We start from the raw sequence: 20294 nt of genomic DNA on the forward strand, positions 1-20294 counted from the left end.
CAACCCAGGGATTGGACCCACTCTCATTCATTTCTGAGTGCTTTTATCCCTCTAACAGCTGCTGCTGCTGCTGCTAAGTCGCTTCAGTCGTGTCCAACTCTGTGCGACCCCATAGACGGCAGCCCACCAGGCTCCACTGTCCCTGGGATTCTCCAGGCAAGAGCACTGGAGTGCGTTGCCATTTCCTTCTCCAATGCATGAAAGTGAAAAGTGAAAGTGAAGTTAGCTCAGTCGTGTCCGACTCTTCGCGACCCCATGGACTGCAGCCCACCAGGCTCCTCCACCCATGGGATTTTCCAGGCAAGAGTACTGGAGTGGGGTGCCATTGCCTTCTCCATCCTCTAACAGAGTCCCATTTAACTGCTGGCTCACAAGGCTTCTCCCCTACTGAGCATTGCAGGGCTTACGAGCAACTGTGATTGCTCATGAAGCTTGTGTCTGCAGGCCTCCTCTTCTCCATGGTTTCAGGGGCTCGTTCCCTGAGCCCATTCCTCCACCGATGTGCTGACACAGGCTATCTTTCTGCCCTCCTGCGCCACCAGGAGAATGTATTATCAAGACCTCACCAATCTCTGGGTTCTCTCCCTCCTTCACTTTCAGAAGTCCTCACGTGTCTTCATTTTCCCTCAAATTTAAGCTGTGCTGTGCTAAGTCACTTCAGTCGTGTCTGACTCTTTGTGATGCTATGGACCATAGCCCGCCAGGCCCCGCATCTCTTACACCTCCTGCACCGGCAGGCAGACTCTTTATGGCTGCACTGCCTGGGAAGCCACATTTAGGCTCCCTGCTTCCAAACATCTCTTTAAAGGCACATTCATCTCCTGGAAAAGTCCTTTTCCTCCTGCCCATGAACATCTTGTTGAATTTATGACAAGTTTAAGTAAAAATAGTCCCCATGAGAACCTTCAGAATTTCAGATTTTTAAAATTTCCTACACCCTATTGAAAGGCTTCCTAGGTGTTGCAGTGGTGAAGAACCCACCTGCCAATGCAGGAGACACAGGAGACATGGGCTTGATTCCTGGGTCAGAAAGACTCCCTGGAATAGGAAATGGCAATCCACTCTAGTATTCTTGCCTGGAGGATCCCATGGACAGAGGAGTCTGGGGAGCTATGGTCCACGAGGTCACAAAGAACGGGCAGGACTGAGCGGCTGGGCATGCACACGTGCACTCTCCCTCTTAAAGACTTTTGTCTACAACTTGTGGAGCCTTAAACGAAGGTCATAGGTGCAAGGCCTCGTGCTGAGGACACAGATGCGGAGCCCCACACCAAGGTCATCTCGAGAAGTGACTTAACCCCCGTAGCAACCGTTGCCGTGAGCCCCCCTGATCTAAACCATCCAGCTCCCTGACCCCATATTAGGGAAAAACCCGTCCAATCACCTGAAGACATCCTTCCAGCAGGAATTTTCTTTGTCTTGAGGCCATAAAAACAGGCTCGCTCTCCCTTGAGCCAGCCTGCTGTTCTAACAGTCGGCTCTCCCTGGCGAGTTAGGAGGTCTGCCGGCTATGCTCGCGGCGCCCTCTTTATTTCTGCCCTTTGTTCTTAATAAACTCACTCTTTCTGAAATACTCTGGCCCGCAGACTACGGCATAATTCATTTACAGTAGAACATCTCTGGGAATTCTAACTTCTGATTCCATCATTGCTTTTTGACTTCCTTGGTTGGTCCCCCGGACTCTACCACTTAACTTCTCCGTCATTTCAAAGCCCATTCTTTGCTATTATCAAAAAGTTCTTCCCAGCACTGGGGCGCTCCTGCCTTATGATACATTTCACAGGTGAGTGAAATCTGAGGCTTCAACCTCAAGGGCTGTTCACCCCTGGACACGAAGGAGCCAAAACACTAAACCGGAAAACGTTGTGTCCCATCAGACCTCACCCTCCTTCCTGAAACAGAGGCTCGCGGTGCTTTCAGTATCAGCAAGACTGAAATTTCTCAGCAGCAGGAGACAAAGGCAAACATGCCAGAAAGCAAGACCGAGAGCGGCTTGATCACTCCCAGAGTGACCACTCAAGCTTTCCATTCTGCACTCTTCCTTCTTTTTCTGCACTTTTAATTTAGGCATCACGATTTCTTTAAAGAAAAAATAAGTTTAAAGGAACATTTACACATGAAATGATATGATGTCTGGGAGGTTGCTTCAGAATTATTCTGGGCAGAGGGAGAAAGTGAGCGGGGATAGTGAAGAGACGAGATTGGCCAGGAATTGAAAATTGTGTAAGTTAAGGGATGAATAGATACATGTGGATTCATTTTTTTGTTTTCTCTACTTATATATCTGTTTGAAAATTTCCACAGTGATTTTTAAAAAGGAAAACGGGTAACATTCGCAGAGTGGATGGTCACAAATGTCATTTTCCTTGCTAGGGACCTGAGTCAAGACTGCTTTTAGCCGAGCTATCACCCCATTGCTGGTCTCAGCCAACATCCCCTCCTCCACCAGGGGCAGGGCTGCTCCACGGCCGGGGATGGGATGTAGTGGACCCGGGCACACGTTCAGGGAAGTAGCTAGCGGCAGGACCATGGTCGTCCTACCCACACAAGTGACCAGCCTCGGAGACCATCAAGGCCCCAGGCATGGGCACTGCTGGTTTTGCAGGAAACTCTGCTGTGTCTGGGTGGGCAGGGGCTCACCCACAGGGCAGCCTTCAGAAGACCTCATGGGCCCTTGGAGTAAATGCTTAGTGCTTTCATGTCCTTGCCAGGGCAGACCTACATTCTTGCAAAAAACTTGTCTTTGGTGTTTTAGCCACCACAGTGTGCCCTTCTCTGGCTCTCAGGGAGTTCTCACTCTTCTCTGTTAATTCTAATAGGGCCCTAGCTTCCCTCCGTGGGTCATGTCAGCATTTTAATATAAGACTTTGGAAACAGCAGCTGAAAACTTGCTCAGCTATCACCAAAACCAGGGAAATGTGGCAGACACAAGCCCAGCTCTTCTCCACCCTTTTGCTTCACTATAAACCTTCTAAGTTTGCTCAGGTGAGGTGTACGTGGCCCCTGCATGGGACATCTGTCCACATGGGTACAGTTAATCACCAGAGGACAGTGGGGTGAAATCCAGCTCGTGTTTTGCCGAACAAGACACAGGTCAGGGGCCTGTGTCCACCCAGAGGGGCTCCCACCTCCTTATGGGATAGAATTGGCCCCCAACATCCACCTTCTCATTCCCTGGTTTGTTCCTTCCCCCGCTCCGCAGAGCGCCAGGAAGCGTCTGGATCACACACCTCCCACGCCTCCCACCCGTGGGTGCATTCCGTTCTCCTGGCTGATTCAATAGGCCTGGAGCTAGGACCCGTCTTCCGTGGCCCTTCATTTTGTTTTGCTAACCCTGGTCATGGTTAAACAATTTCCCTTGCATATTCTTTGGTTTCCACTGCTGCAGCCACTGACTCTGCAGCCTCCAACATCTCCCCCGTGAATGACACTACAGCCCCAGCCTGTCCCTTCTCCCAAGGGTCCTAAACTCCAACACAACCTATACAAACAGAAATATGCCATTCTCCTGCTTAACCCCCAGTTCCCCCCTGATCTGCCTCCATGCCCATCCCCCTCCTCACATCCACTCATCCTCATAACCCCTTCCCACCTGACTTCCAGCTCCCATGCTCCATGTGCCCACTTTCTCTTTGCTGATGCTTAAAAAAACACACACAAAAAACAGAAGATGGCATACTTTATGTTTTGGAATAATTTTGGATCCACAGAAAAGCAGTAAAGATAGTACACAGAATCCCTGTCGACCCGTCACCTAATTTCCCATAACAAGCTGTGTCTGCCAAGACTAGGAAGCCAACATTTGTTGTTGGTGTTTTCCCAACCTATTTTTAAACAAGAAAGGCTGAAGCTGAGCAGGTGACCAGAGTCACCTGCTGTGAAGAGGGATGGCTGGCCAGAGTGTGCCCTCTGATCTCCCCGAGCTGAGAGAGGCATAATAAAGTGACTTCCTGGGCACCCTCAGTTGGCCTTTGGTGACCTCAAGGGAACCCAGGGTCCCAACCTCTGTCCTATACACTTACGCCCATAGCCTTCACCCTGGTAGAGACCATGACTTCACATTCTGATCCCAGAAGGGACTGTGATGGAGGTCAGGGGGAGAGAAAGAAGAAATACCATCTACCATATCAGTCTTGCCTCAAAGTTCAGCTCACCTGCCAAGAAGCGAGCATTTTCTACTGAAAGTGAAGCTAGGTAAAAGGCATCAGGAATCGGACGCTGTGTGTCTCCCTCCAAGAAACAATTTATCAGTGCTCTAGAGCTGTCAGCTGCTGACATGATAAGGAATAACACCAAATGAATAATGTTTCCTCCAAACCCAGCTCCTTTAATTACAAGCCTCTTCTTTCCAGAAGAGAGACAGAAGATGCAGAAACACCAATTTCATGCACTTGTGCCTGAATAATGTCTCCATGCTGCTTTTTCCAGATGGCGACCTTCTCGCTGGAGGGACTAATGATGTGGGCATATTTAGGGAAAAACCAATAACGGAGTCTTTAACCTTCAACAACAAAAAGCGTGTTGTACAAAATGTTCCTTGGGATACATTAGAAAATATCAATTACATTGCTCACTGAGGTGTAATCAGCTGTAATAATCAAAATTAATTTTTAAAAATAATTAAACAGACCCCAGGGCAAATAGTTGTGTTCTTATCCTATGGCATCACAGTGTACATACGTACCTGAGAAGTTGCGCCTTCTGTTAGCAACAAAGGCATCTAGCGTGAGGGGTGACGGATGTGGGCTCTACAGGCTGGCAAGTTGCTTCCCACAGAAAGGAGGGAGAGCCCGAGACAGCTCCCCATACATTCTTTAAGAGCCTTCCACGTACTGCCAGGCACTGTACCCATCCCAGACTGAGTTACTGGTAGGAGATGCTGCTCAAGGCACTGTACCCATCCCAGACTGAGTTACTGGTAGGAGATGCTGCTCAAGGCACTGTACCCATCCCAGACTGAGTTACTGGTAGGAGATGCTGCTCAGCAAAGATTCAGTTCCTCTTTTTAAATTAAAGCAGGGTCCCCTTTGTTTCAAAAATGACTTGTCTTTTAAAATTCCACAAGACAGAAGAAGCTATAGAAAAGATAGGCTGGAGGTAAAATGGGCTCAACCAAGAAGTGTATGCAAATACATGCGTGGCTTGTACATGTGTTTGCAAAAATTTACCCCACTGGGCATGTGTGGTTACCCCTGTTGGGCCATGCTTATCTCTCTGGCTTCCAAGTGCCCAAATGAAAGAGGAAAACATAACCGTGTCAGAAGTTTTCCTTTTTATAAGTTGCTGCGGAAAAGCACAGTCCTTCCTGGTACTAACAGCTGAGGGACATGTACCCTGAGGCTATCTGGCCCCCACTGCAGTCCAGCCACACTGCTAGGACCTCCAACACACTCCTGCCTCGGTGCCTTTGCCCGGTGGTCCTCCCTGCCTGACCATTCTTTCCCAGGGTCACAAGGCTCCTATCTTTCCTTATTTCTCTGCTCTCACACCTCCCCACCAGAGAAGACTTCTGGCCACCTCCATCCAAGTGGCCCAGCACCTCTCTTTTCACCCTACCCCACTTGCTGCTCCATTTTTCCTTATTGCAATTAGCACCCCAACATTACAAACTTACTTATCTTCTTATTGTCTATCTTCACCTACTAGAATGCAGTCTCCTTAGAAGCAGAAAATATGCTGGCTTCTCCTTCTGTAATCTCAGTACTTAGAGCAGAGTACTGAATAAGCACTCAATAAAAATTTGTGGAGTGAACGAACGGATGGATGAGACCTCAGCTGCTATAGAAGACATCTTCAGCAGTTTGCCTTCACCAAAGACAAAGCCAGCTTCAAATATTCTTCCTTTCAGGTCTCTCCATGTGAGCCAAAAGCAAACTGCTATTGTATAAGTCATCTGTAAACTGACATGGCTCCAAACACTGCTGTCTACTCAAGCTTCTTTCAGGTGGGCTGTTCTCAGCAGACCTCCCTAGGACTCAGAGGTGCTAAGCTGTGCTAGTGGCAGCGACCTGGCAAGAGGCAGGTAGTTTCAATAGTGCCGGGGTTCCCATAAAACACAGTGGCCCAGTCGTCACTTCCCCAGCTGCCCAGCCAGACTAACCTGTCCTCCTGGGGACAGCGACCACTAACTTGGTCAAGGAGTTAGAAGCTTCAGAGAAGCCCAGGGAAGAGGGGCTGGACCCTTGCTGCTACAAATGACACTGGTGAGGAGCAAGTGCTTGGGCACAAGCAGGGATGGTCCTGCTTCTGAGGGTGGGGCAGCTGAACCACAGGCGGGATGGTCTTCGCCTTGAGCTATAAAGTAAATTGGATTTTTGTGAATTGTTCTATTTCTAAAGCACTTACACGTTCCAAGTGCTTCCACACAGTCTAGTGGAAGCAGAGCACACTTCTGGTTTGAAGTCCAGGAATCGAAGCTCTGAGAGGTTATGGAATTGTCTAAGTGCGTGCTCAGCAGTGCAGAGATCATGCATAAAGATCCTATTTCCACTCTGCCACTTCCTGGCTGCAAAGCCCTTGACTTTTTCTTTTTTTTTTTTTAGATTTTATCACACATCTATAAAATGAGACTAAAAATAGTTGTGTGGTGTAGCTGGCACAGAAACCTCAGTTATTCACTCAGTCAGCCAGTAAGTCTGTAGACAAATATAATGAGCAGTGTCTTCCACAAGCCAATTCGCTGAGGACACAGCCTTCCTTCAGCTCTGAACACCAGGGCCCAGCCAGCCTAGTCAATTTCATTTTCCATCTTCCTTTTCATCTTGGGCTTTCTCTGCTTGTCCTGAAATCTACTGTTTCTGAAGCTTGGAAAGAAGAAGCTCCCCTTCCCCAGGAGGTCTGGGCACTTGCAGGCAGCCCCTCATTCCTCTCTTCTCCCAGCATCCAGCGATGATGCCCTCCCCATCAGGCATTGACCAGAGTGGATAACAGACCCGTGGTGACAGCAAGACCTAGATTCTGAGCACATGTGGAGTCAACCTCACTCTCCAAAGTTATATGGGCAGAGCTCCAACTGTGTAATGTATCTGCCAACCATCTCCCCCACCCCCTGGGGAGCCCCTTCTCACTGTTTCCCACAGGTATTTGTCCCACTGCAGAGGTCAGGAGGTAAATGACTCAGAGGAGTTACGTGAATTTCCCAAGGTCTCTTGATCCTAAGGCTATGACTATTGAAGGACTACCTTCTGCTGCTAAAGGTAAGTCAGTGACCCCAGCATCAGAATATATGACAGATTGTGTTCTCCAAGGAGAGCCTAGGCAATATTTCCAATACTATGTGCTCTCGCAGAACCTTGCCACCTCCCTACCAGGAGGTAGAGTCTATTTGCCCTCCCCATGAACCTGGGAAGAGTTTTGTGCCTGTCTGGACCAAAAAGGACCACTGCAGAGGTAATGTTGCATTGCTTCCAAAGCTGGGTAATGAATGAAAGGCAATGGGGCCTCCACCTTTCTCTCTCCCTTTTTCCATTTTTCTCTCTCTTCTTCTCCCTCACTATGGAAATGTAAAACTCAGCCACTAGGTAGTAAGGAAGCTTAAGACACATGCAGAAATCACATGTAGGTGTTCTGGTCAACAGTCTCAGCCAGAGCCAGCAGCAATCCCCAGATGTGTAAGTGAGTTTTCCCATGATCTCACCTAAGGCCCCAGACATCATGGAGTAGAGACGCCCCTAACTCCTGCTGTGCCCCAGATCCCTTACCATAGCATGCATGATCACACACACACACACAGTCATGTTGGTATGACTGAGTTTTAGGTTGGTTTGATATGCAGTTTTAGAGACATGGGTGAGAAACCCCCAACAGCTCATCCCGACGTGGTCAAGGGGCCCCACCACCATGTCTCCCAATGGCGCTTCAGCCCCCTGTGCTGCGCCCACACACCCAGCTCCTGCTGAGCGGTGGGGTAGTGCTCTTGTAGTACGCCTGGCACGAAGCAAGTGGGCACGAGGATTGGCTTGGGTTTTAATGCCTCAAGGAACAGCGGCTCTTGGCACTCAAGTAGGGCCCGTATTAACTTCTATCTAAAGGTAACCTAAGACCTGACTCCCCAGTGCAGGCTCTACTGGGAAGCCACAGGCATTGCCCCTGAATGTTTGGAAGAACACGGAAGCAGCTCCTACCAGGGGCGAGAGAGAAAAGCCATAACACATGGGTATTTGAAGCGAATGTCTGATGTTTTCTAAGGCAAAGGGGTCTGGGCTCACCTCCGCTTTGCATGCAGGGTCCCTGGTCTGCCGCCCAGGCATCAGCCTCATGGCTGAGGACAAGCTGCCGCTCCATGAAGAAACTTTGCCGTGGTGTCCAACGTTCGAGCGACTGGCCAGTGCCTTCTTTTCAGATGCTGATGATAGAGAAGCAAAGACATCAGAGGTGAAATTAAGAGAGAGACACACATGATTTCTATAGCTTGCTTGGCTCTCAAAAGGCCTTCCAGGGGCACAAGCCCAGTATGCCTGTCTCCAATAAGGGAAACAACCTAGCCTAAAAGTTTGAATCATTATGAATTTTTTGATGCTGAGAAACTTAAAAGCAAGTATGTGAGTCATGACCTCTTTAAAATGAAACTTAACACATCATTCCTACAATGGCATTGACTAATACGAGAGTAAAAACGTTGAGTCACTGATGATAGAATGCAAAAGCTGTTAATATCTTTCAGATGAAGACTTTTACTTGGAACTTGAAAACCTGAGACTCCAGGTCACTGCATGACTTGGCACAAGGTTTCAAACCGGATATGTGAATACCAGGGCAGGACCTAAAACCCTAAGTCCCAGAGTCCAAGCTAGAGCTCCAACATGAGGCCCTTTCCTCTAAGAGATTACTAGAGTCTGCTTGCTTGCTTGGCACCTCTGGCCTTCCTTTCATCTGAGATGCAAAGCAGCATTAGTCCTTTGAGCAAAGACTTAGGAGGCTTCGGTGATGTAAATCCCACCCACCAAAGGGATGAGAGAGAAGGTGTGGTGTAAAAGGCTCTGGGCCCTGAGTGGAACTCCGGGGGAGCCCGGCTCTTTGAGACTCAGAAGTTCTGTTCCCTGAAGCCAAGAAGACAGAGACCTAGGTAATGCTGCCAGGCCTTGAGCATCGTTTCTTCCCAGAGCGGGGTGACCTCCTCGATCTTCACGTCACTCTCTCCAGGTTTCACAGAAAGATCGATTTTGAAGGTATCCTCCAGTTCCTGCCGCCTCTGTGCCACGAGCTGCTGCCAGAGAATCCGTACAGTCTTCTGGATATTGTGCTGAACTAATGGAGAGAGTGCATCGCACAATCAGAGCAGCCTCAGTGCTTCCCCCAGAGAAAGCCAGGAGATGGCATATCATGTTCCTTTTATGTGCATCTTTCTTGAACATCACCTCAGCCTTGCAAGCTCCAGCCAGAAAGCTGTCAGTATGTAGAGCCACAGGACAAGGATAATAGCTACCAACATCCTTGTGACCTGGCCTCTCCCCCATCTCCACCACCAAGTCCTGCCTGCCTCACGTGTCCAGAGCTGGGAAACATGATTGATGGGCTCAATGAGCCTCTTCCTCCCATCCCCAATCCTGTTAGATACCAAACAGAGAGATACCCTGTGTAAGCTCTAGGTAACAAAATAGCTCCCCGCAAACAGTTCCTTCGAACCTTGACTTTCATGTTAGCCCCTCAAGGGTATGGACCCAGGGGCCCAGGCACCAAGCCAGTTCTCTCTGTTCATACTTCCAATTACCAACCCGTCCCGTGCCCAGGACTTGCAGGGGGATGGGCAAAGCCAGCCAGTTGTAGCTGCTCTGTGCCTAGCCTTCTACTCTGAACTGCGCCTGTCTTCTGATTTGGGGTCACGTGGCTCCCTCTTCAGTACCAGCCTCTATAGCTTGTCTTTCTCACCCCAGGGGAATGGATATTGTTCAGTCCACTCTACTAGTTAAATCCCAGAATGCAAGTATTCATGTTGTAATTAAGACTGCAGCAGAGTAAACTCTGAACACACAAGATGTTTGAGCACTGGCTTTGGGCACAAGTCTGCCCAGAAAAGAAGGGCCCTTGCCCCTTCCACCTGGCATCACAAGATATCACAAGGTAAGTGTCACAGTCAGCCAACTAATGTGGCAGAAGTTCTGCTGAGGCATTCTGGATCAAGAGGGAGAAATTTCTCAGATATGTGGATCTGGCTGCCCTTTCTCTCCCCCCCCCCCCCCGGCCCCCGCCCCCCCCCCCACACTGCCAATCCCTGTAACTTGATTTGATGCTATCAAATCCTAGAATAAAACCCAGTAAGCCAAATATCTTATAAAGTAATGAGGTGCTTTACTTCATTTCTATTTTCTAGAGAAGAAAGCCGAGAGACGGTTAGGTTATAGCTTGAACTGAGTGAGATAGCATACCCGTTTCCACATCTAGTGGTCCAAAGAAAAGTCAAGAGATCAGATAAGAAGTTAAATCAACTTACAGAGAAGTTCTCAGGCTTTAGTTAGTATACCAAGTTCTTAGTCTCACCGAGTCCCACAGAACTTTCCCTTTATCCATCCACACATACGTCCATCCATTCTATTTCTTGTATACAAAGATCACTCCAATTTTATTCTCTACCACATTACCTTGCTATATGATTACATTTTCTAGGACCTCTTCTGGCTTTAAAGAATCTTCTTCATAGTATTTGCTCCCTTGTCTTAGGGGAGAAAAATGAAAAACGCAACCCTAGCAATTACCACTATCCATCTACTCCTCCACAAACAAACAACAAATAAAATGTACCATCGCTCAAGCTTGGGAATTCGTCCCCTCTTTTTTCTCTCACTTCTTCATTTGGAGAAAGAAAGACTTGATGATAAGGAGTCATTCTAGGCTTGGGTTCCAATCCAAATCCTTCTGGATAACTAGTAGAGAAGAGATTGTTCATCATGAACTCCAGTTTCTTTGGAATCATTTCATTGTTCCTTGTTACAAATAATTATCCTGCAAACTCAGTACACATCAACATGAAAAAAGAAAAAAAAAAACTTGTCTAATCCAGTTAAAGCAAGCATCTATGACAATTTCCATAACAGATATTTTACAGACGCATTCTAGAAAAAAAAAACTCTTTTTATTTCTCTTATTAAATATCATCTATGCTCCCAACAGGCCCCCTCCTCCCTCTCTGGGTTTCCCCATCATTTCTTTTTGCAGACTCCTGAAACACTGAAATCTGCCTTTACTTGGCACTAATCTCATTGCTTGTGGAATGGGGCCAGGGCCAGCTTCATGGGCCTGTGGCTCGTGCAATTGCTTATGGTCCTCACTCGGAAGGGTCCCATGTTTGGGCTCTGCTGTCGCAATCTTGAAATTCTTAGTAATTTTTGAACAAGAACCCTGTATTTATATTCTGCTGGAATCCCACACATCATATAGCTGGTTCTAAATAGGGTGTGGTGGTTCACATCTTACGTTCCCTATGGGCCACATGCTCCAGAATTCCTGGGGGTATTCATGTCCAAGTACCCTCTTCTCTGGGCCCATCACCCAACCAAGCAGAATAGACAGTACATGTTTGTGGATCGAACCAAAAATGAGAAACAAGGATATGAAAAAATACCAGTGTATGAGAATGCCCATTATTGAAATTTCTAGGATAAAGTCCCTTTGGGTTTTGGAGGTCTCTTTGCCATGTAGAGGGATTTGAGGAGAGCAGCTCTAACCTTCTTGCGCTGAGCAGCAGCAGACAGTGCATGAGGCACATGAGGAAGCTGGCGTTGGAATTATAGGTGGCGAACAGGATGTCCCAGTGCTCCTGCAGAAAGCCCAGGGTGCTGAGCAGGCTGAGGCACTCGGAGAGGGACTGGTGGGGCTTGGAGAGGCTGTAAAGGATGGCTTTATTTAAACTGCTGTACAGAGCGCTGATGGCAGTGTCCTTCTGAGAAGAGGCATTCTCGATGACCTGAGGCATGAAGCAAACACACACACACACGTTCTCGATGGCCTGCGTCATGAAATAAACACACACACACATGTTCTCGATGACCTGCGTCATGAAACACACACACACACATTCTCGATGGCCTGCGTCATGAAATAAACACACACACACGTTCTCGATGACCTGCGTCATGAAACACACACACACACACATTCTCGATGGCCTGCGTCATGAAATAAACACACACACACGTTCTCGATGACCTGCGTCATGAAACACACACACACACATGTTCTCGATGACCTGCAGCATGAAACACACACACACACATGTTCTCAATGACCTGTGTCATGAAACACACATACACACACGTTCTTGATGGCCTGCGTCATGAAACACACACACACACACACTTGGGAACACTTTGAAGTTTAGACACCAACCCAGTTAGTCAGGAAAATGATGGAGTCTCAGAGTCCTTTCTGTATTCCAAAACGTGACATTTCTAAAATCAAAAAAGGACTACTTCCCCTACCTTGGATCTTCTATTTAAGCAGGTGACCAATGAAGGGAATTCAAACATTTAAGTCTACCAAAAATAGGTATAAAAATTAAAAGTTTACCACAGTCAAATTATGCAAAGCAGCCATGGGGAACCAGAGATTTCCGTGTTCCCAGTGTAACAAAGTCGACCCTCTGTATACAAGAACGAGCAGCTAATAGCGTCTAGTTTTAAAAACATGTTATTAACTATTAATACTTGCTGTCAGACATGGATTGTTATGCTATTCCAGTTACCATGCCAAGTATTTTTGCCTTTCTTTGCATATGTCTACACATATTGCTTCATTTAAACATCATAACACCACCATGAAGTGGACACTAAGATTGTCACACTTTAGGGATAAAAAGGCCGAGAGTTTGAGAGATGGGAGAGATAGGTGCTCAGCAAGAGTAAAACCTACACCAGACACTTGAGTCATCCTCTTCACCACTGTATTTTCTAAAGGAGAGGTGCGCTCGAATAGCCATGGGCTTCAGTATGTGAGGGATTTTAGAGGGTTGAGGCAGAAGGTCCTGGTCTGTGGTCTGAACACTGAAGCCATCCCTCCGTTTGACTTCGTTGGAAAGAATCCACAGAACAAACGCCACGTGCAAAATCTCCCAGTAGACTGGGAAGGCCTTGGTACTTTTACATCGCTCTCTTCAAGTTTCATAGGTGGCGCAAGGTCCATACTAAGTGCTACTTTAAAATGCGGGGTTTGGGGCTCATGCTTCTACCACCATCCTCTCCTCCTTTGAGAGATGGGCCACATCTTCCAAACTGAAGTTAAGAGTCGTGAGAGCCACAGGTGGTGAGCAGGAGGGAAGGGTGGTGGGTGTGGGCAGTGAGAGTCCTGGGGCCTGGCACCCTGCTGAACACGCATCTGCCCCAGGAGGCACCAGCGCTTTGGTGTTAGCTCTGAGTATTTGCTTTGACCACTAGGGAGCTGCTATGGATTGATTGTTAGTACCACCTTCAAATTCCTGTGTTGACGCCCTAGTATTGTAATGTGATGTATTCAGAGATGGGATCTCTTGGAGGTGACTAGGTCGTGAGGATGGAGCCCTCAGGATGGGCTTAATGCCCTTACAGGAAGAGACAGGTGAGCTTGCGTGCTCTCTCTCTCTCTGTTACGTCGAGGGCACAATGAGAAGATGACCATCCCTAAAACCAGAAAAACAGCCCTGGCAGATCAGCTGGCGCTTTGACCTTGGACTTCCCAATCTCTAGAACTCTGAGAAATGAATGTTTGCTGCTAAGTTTCCCAGTCCCAAACTCACTAAGACAGGAACTTGGTGGCTGCTCTCATTCTCGACACAACCTCCCAATTTTAATCCCCTTGGAGCTGACAAGGGATATTTCTCCCTTCTTGGAGTTATTTCTGAAGAAGCCTCTGAATACCTTCCTTGCAGGTTGCCTAGAACTGAGCATCAGCCAGACTGAATACCAGTCCAGGAACTGTGCCGAGGCCCTGACCCGGAGCATGCAGGTGCCTCCACAGGCAGAAGGTGCTGGGGGCACTGGTCCCACTGTCTCTACAAGGCATGAAGCGGAAGGAGAAGGGCTGTCCTGGGTCCTGCTGCAGGGAACACACCGGGAGCTGCGGGCACGAGCTTCTGGAGGCAGATTTCAGCTTGCAAGAGAAGGTGCTTTCCAAACATCACGGCTGTCCTGCTGCCTTGAACTCCCTTACACCACAGAGAGCTCCTCACAGAAAAGTGAATGGCCACTTGTCAGGAAAGGTTTCCAGAATGAAATGGGAAGCAGCAAGGACCAAAACAGAGTTCAACTCTGGCTTCTGAGATTTTATGAATCTGTGTGTGTGCATGTGTACACACATACAATAAAGAATGTGTACACATGCGCACACACACAGATTTACATATAAGCACGTGTCTGCAGGCATGCATTGACATGTGTGGATATGTATGTAGATCGAGAGAGAACACATACAAGAAAAATAGGACCAGATAAAAACAGACTCTGGCTTCAATTTCAGGAAGGCCCAAATATGACAAACGGAACGGGATTTTATAGGAGAAAATGAAGTAGAACTTTTGGCTGTAAAGACCTTTTTGACCATTTGTTGATGAGGAATAACAATAATTAGGCTGAAATCCAATACTTTGGCCACCTGATGTGAAGAGTTAACTAACTGGAAAAGACCCTGATGCTGGGAAAGACGGAAGGCTACAGGAAAAAGGGGAGACAGGCTGAGATGGTTAGATAGCATCATTGTCTCAATGGATGTGAATTTGAGCAAACTCCAGGAGATAATGGACAGAGGAGCCTGGTATGCTACAGTCCATGGGGTTACAAAGAGTCAGACATGACTTACCAACTGAACAACAGCAACAACAAAGATTAAACTAACATTCACAGTAAAAACCCCAAGCGGGCGTGCAGCGTCTAGGCGAGGACAGAGCTGAGGCGCCCGTGCAGCAGGCTGTGGCCCCGACCACTGAGACGTGTCTCAGGCGGTCCAAGGTGAGAACACTGCAGGGTGCTACCCAGCCACTAAGCGCTACCTGGGCGGTAAAGGGCCTCCCCTTCCTCCCGCCCATCTCAGATTCCGTTTCCAGGAAGGACAGCAGCTCAGTCTGGACCAAGTGGACAGCGATCGGCAGTGTGTCGTACAGACACCTCCTCAGCAGGCACCCTACCACCACGGCCAGTGTGAGGTTCTTACCTTCGTGATGTGCTCCGTGATGAAGAGAAGGATGTGCCTGGGGTCTGCTGAGAACATCCCACTGTACAGCTTCTCCACCAGCTTCTGGATGAAGTGGGAGGTGTTGGCAAGTGAAGGAGCAGCTGCAGCTTCTGCCTCTGGCTGAGGCTGTCTACTGCCTGGAGGGTGGGAGAGGGCGACAGACCAAGGCTGAGAAATCAGCCGTCTGAATTGCCTTCTTTGCACAACAGTCTCCAATCTCCTCTTGGGAACCAGCCACGTCTTACTCACCTCTGTACGTCTCATTGTAATCTGTATAACCGTTGCTTCAAAAATGGGATCTTATGCACTGTAGGTACCCAATGAATACATGTTTATTCAAAGTGATATTGAACAATCAGTGATATGAACCAAGTGGGAGGGGGCAAGTGAGGAGCAGCACGTCTTCCAGTGACCATTTGGAAGAAGAGTGGATGAGAATTTAAGGCAGAGGCAATGGGAAGGCTGTCATGGTGACCCAAGTCCCTGCTGTTATGTGGGGAAGAGGATGAAGCTGCAAGGTCAGATCGCCCATCTGTGCTCACCAACACAGCACACATCGTGCTGAGACATGGATGCATGCATCTCAGTTAATTCTTACTAACAACCCTCTAAGTTACCCACGACCGTCCTCCTCACTCACATGGTCTGGCCTCTGCCTGGAGTAATGCCACCATCCAGTCATAGAGCCACGCTCAGAACTGGGCTACCAAGCTTACACTTTTCATCACTCCACTACCCTACCACACTCAGATAGCTCAGAAAACCGAACGTCAGGGTCTCCTCACTGTGGGGCAAGAGGAATCCAGGATACCAGTCATGTCACTAAGGAGTCCATGGCTCAGGAACCATGGAAAGGACTTTCGTACAATCTTGTTGGGAAGTTATAGCTGCCCCAGACCCAAATGGTCTGAATGAAGTTTCAAGTTGAACTTCTTTGGGGCAATGGCAGCATCTTCATCCAGGTTCATTCATTTAAGAATTGTTTACTGTGCCCAGGCATAGGGGAGCAAAAGAATGTTCAATTCAGGTGGACATTTTGACTCCCCTCATAAGAAGAAAATTTTATACTGAAGCTAGAGGATAACTGATGTTAGCTCAGAGGACAAGACTTTCTGCTCTGATTGAATCAGGAATGGCAGGGGTGACATGGAAAGTAGTAAGAAGGCCATTCCAGGGGTCTCTGGGCAGAGTCACTGAGCTCTTATTGCAGACAGGTGGAGGGCAGTTTGCTGTGGTTCCTAAAGCATCCACAGTCCTGCAGCCTAGTGTTCCTCCAGGGTTCTGGGGTCAGCAGTTGGCAGGAGGTGGCTTCTTACTCAGCTCTCAGCAGCTTTGTGTCATAAACCAGGAGGAATAAGTCATCACCCACACTCACCTCTCAGCGTCGATGCATGACCTCCACTCATCACGTGAAATATCTCCATGGTGGAAAGCAAGATCTCAGACTGAAAGTCCCGCTTCTGTTGACTGGTGGCATTGTCTGGAGAAGCCTGGAAGCAAACCCTGAACTAGACACCAGCCACATGGCCATCATTTCCACTTAGTCCCTCTCCTGGTCCACAGCTAACACTGCAGCTGCTGGGCGTGTGCACAGGAGCAGCTCACAAGTGCCCCTTCCCTGGGGCATTGCCCTCTGCTGATCAAGTTGCTTCACCCAGCAGGCAATGCCCACTTCCCAGGACAAGTGGTGGTGGTGGGGCCACAGTTAATGACCACCTTGCACGTACCTCAAGGTGGGGCAACTCTGGGATGCGGATAGAGCATACCTCAGCTCCCCTTGGAACCAAGCTACTTCTGAAGCCAGGTCCGCCTCGTTTCTCCCTCATCCTCCTCTACATCCCTTCTCTGCTTTCCTGAGAGCACTGCCCCCAGTATATCACTTCCAGAAAATCTCCACCTCAGACTCTGTTTCTAGGGACCTGGCCGTCACTCATCTCTCCACCTGCTGCTTGGTGAGCTCCCTCTGCTGGGGACTGCGGTTCCCCGAAGACTCCCTCCCACCAATCACTGCAGTCCCAGGAGATGTTGCTGACCGCCAACCAGCTGGCATGGACATGCCTGGGTGAGCTCTCTCAAGAGACGGGCCCTCGGGGCTCTTTGGGCATACCCGACCCCCTCGGTGCCCACACCCTCCCTGGTCTGTTCCCACAACACAGGCCCGAATGATGCCCTTTCTGACCCACCTCCAGGAGCACCTCCAGGGGCATCCACTGCTTGGGGTTTGGAGCCCCAAGCAAGAACTCCCTCAAGAGCAGCTGCATGAACTCCTTCAGCTGCTTCCGGGTGGGATGTGACTCAGCAGGAGCCTGTAGACCCTCCGCAGCGTTGTCACCTTCAGCCTCGGCCTCGGGGCTGCTGGTGTTCTGGGCAGACTCACTCACGGCCCCCTCAAAGACAAGAGAACACCAGCATGAGTTGCCTGCCCTTCCCCAAAGCACTCTCACATCCGACACGTGCACGGTGGGATTCTCATCAAACCATCAACACGTAAGGAAACGGAGGCTCCGAGGAGGCAGGCGGGCTCAGAGGTGGCCTGCTGTGACTTCTGAACCTGTGGTGGGCAGAAGCTGGGCACAGAGCTAGAGAGACCAGCAGCACTCAGCGAGGAAGCCCAGGATGTGTCCCGGGCAAGGCAGTTCCCTCCTCGGTGCCATGGCTCCGCATCAGTCAAGTGGTAATGATGGAAAGGAACACGCAAAGACGGGCAAGGATGAGATGAGGAACCTTGCCTGCGGCACGCCTGGCCCTGGTGTACGGTGGAGAGAGCTGGCCCCCACCTTTCTGTGGGGTCCTCACCTTTACTGCCTGCCAGGCTCTGATGCTGTTGACTCTCAGGGGGAAAGAGAAGTGGGACTGGAGCCAGTCTGACATCCAAGACCCGGAAGTCCTTGGTCTTCACTTTCTCAGTTTTACATTACAAAAATATTGGGAGAATAATGTGATGGGAGTCATTGGCCCAGATACGTCTGGGAAGACATGGAGATGCCAGGAGGCCAGATGACACGCCCAAGGACATGCGGCCAGGGACTCCCGACTCCTGGCCCATGAGCTTTTCATGCAAGTTCATCTGCTGGCATCTCCCTTGGCTCATTCATAAAATTAATGCAGCCATTCTTAATTAAGCTGTAAAATGAATTTAATGGCACCTAGGGAGGTGGTGACTGTATTAATTAGCTCCACGCGGCCTTGGCTGGAAAGATGCTATAGAAAATTGCAGCAAATAGAAATCCTTTTGGCCACTTGCCTTCTGCATGAAAACAGGTCTGTCACATGTTCTGTGCAACAAAGGACTTTTGGAGCTGACTCGGAGCTGAAAGGAGGCAAGGAGGTGCGGGGATAAGAGTTCTGGCACCAGAGCCTGTCTCATCCACGGTAGACTGGGAGGTGACCTTGGGCCAGGCTCTCCCTCAGATGGGAACTACTGAGTGTGGGGAGGAAGAGCCCTGGGTCAGGATATGCTCTGTGGCTACTGGCAGGGAGCTGGCTGGAACCCCGACTCAGCAGATGGCGAGCCTGGCCTGTGGGCATATGCCAGGGTCCAGCCCCAGTGGATCCAGGGAAATTTGAAGCAGGGACGGCGTTGGTGAGGAAAAACTTATTTATTTATTAATATAGAAATATAACATTAGATTAGAAAGAAATGGTATAGTAGGAAATTTAGGCAGAGAAAAGGAGGCTGAATAACTTGGGTTACGTGGAAAGCCAATAAAGTTCCAGACAAGGAGCCTGCGCCATCTACGTTAGGCCGCCAGCACCCGTTTGAATATCGGAGAGTGCCCCGCTTTGGGCTCTCTCTCTTACAGATCTTAGGAGCCGGGACAAGTAAGTAGACATGGCGAGCCTCCACGCCCCAGATGGGAATTCAACCGGAGAAAGAAAAGAACGGCATGGGGAAGCCCAGCATTGGTGCAAGACTCCAAAAACTTCATTTTTCAAAATCAGGTTATATACCCCAAGTTGTACATAAAGAAATAATGGAATATGCAGAGTTATGCAGGGGCAGCAGTCCTGACCCTCACTGAGACAAACAAGGCTTTCTTTTTGCACACCCTCCCGTATACAAAAGGTCTCAGGTGGTTTACATCATCTTCTGGCCAAGAGGCCTGTTAACATTTTTATGGCTCTCTTCCTGGATAATTGTCCAGAAAACTCCTTTTCCCTAGAAGTGTTTTTTCTTTACTCTGCATCACCCTCAAAGTACTAAATAAAGTTACATTCCTGTAGAACAAAGGTGCAGTGGGTTGTAACAAAGAAAGCACTGAACTCAGAGATCTAGTGTTGCTAACACCAGGTCTGCTGCCTGTTTTTCTATATACCAGCTATCTCTACAAATAAAAGATACGAAACTTTGGCAGCAAGTCTTGGCTCAACAAATGAAACCTTTAATCAGTCCTGTTCTAATGATGTTGACTCCTCGGAAGCTCCTACATTCCTAGGATGTTTTAAGCTTCCTGTGCCTCCCGCAGTCGGGAGGCCTCAAACAATCACATGCGCAGCTGTACAAGTCCTGCAGGCAGGCTAGAAAGCCGTCAGAGGGGTTTTTGGATTGAAACACTCGTATTATGCCCAGGAGATTTATTATCTGGAAGCTCTAATTTTTTCCGGAAAACGGTGGTGGGGGGACAGCCCCCTGTTAATGACAGAAGAGTAGGTGGAAAGCGTAACACAGTGAAGCAGGCAGACTCTGGTCTTGGGGGTGGATGCTCAGGAAATTCCAGGGGGAATCGTCCTTGCGTTTTGTCAGGCTTCCTTCCGCATGACCTTGTCACAGGCGGGATTCCTCACGCTGGCCCCCGGCAGGCATAGGGGCTGACGTGGGCAGCCCCTAACTCGGAATGGCAGCCCACCAACTTAAGGCCCTGTCCTCCTCCAGGTGAGGGGAATGGTGAGGGGCGGTCTGTAGAACCATGCTTCCTCCCTGCCTGGCCGGGGGCGCCTAGCTTCTGGGCAGAGGTCCCATCCCCCACCCCCTCCAGTGCTGCCTTTGATCTTTTTTACATCTTTTTTTTTTTTTACTTACTTTCCCAGTATGTTGCTTTAGTTGATATTAACCCATCAAAACATCTTATCTTTTTGCAAATCTTCTGGTCTTTATAGGTAGTCTTTTCATTAAAACTAAACACTTAAATTGTATTAGGTCATTTATTGTTATTTTAAACTGA

General features: G+C 48.8%; 1 protein-coding gene across 1 annotated transcript in view; it reads right to left on the reverse strand.

Moving 5' to 3' along the window:
- The window catches only part of WDFY4 (WDFY family member 4), a 232750-nt gene that overhangs the window by 115303 nt on the left and 97153 nt on the right, over positions 1–20294 (reverse strand). Inside the window, exons 32-38 of the mRNA XM_052640371.1 lie at positions 17316–17519; positions 16508–16622; positions 15112–15269; positions 11661–11899; positions 10738–10859; positions 9061–9246; positions 8208–8344 (exon numbers count right to left, since the gene is read on the reverse strand). Of these exons, the coding sequence (XP_052496331.1) occupies positions 8208–8344; positions 9061–9246; positions 10738–10859; positions 11661–11899; positions 15112–15269; positions 16508–16622; positions 17316–17519 (1161 nt within the window). The remainder of the gene's footprint in view (positions 1–8207; positions 8345–9060; positions 9247–10737; positions 10860–11660; positions 11900–15111; positions 15270–16507; positions 16623–17315; positions 17520–20294) is intronic.

Source organism: Budorcas taxicolor, chromosome 5, assembly GCF_023091745.1.
Source record: "Budorcas taxicolor isolate Tak-1 chromosome 5, Takin1.1, whole genome shotgun sequence".
Classification (NCBI taxonomy): domain Eukaryota; kingdom Metazoa; phylum Chordata; class Mammalia; order Artiodactyla; family Bovidae; genus Budorcas; species Budorcas taxicolor.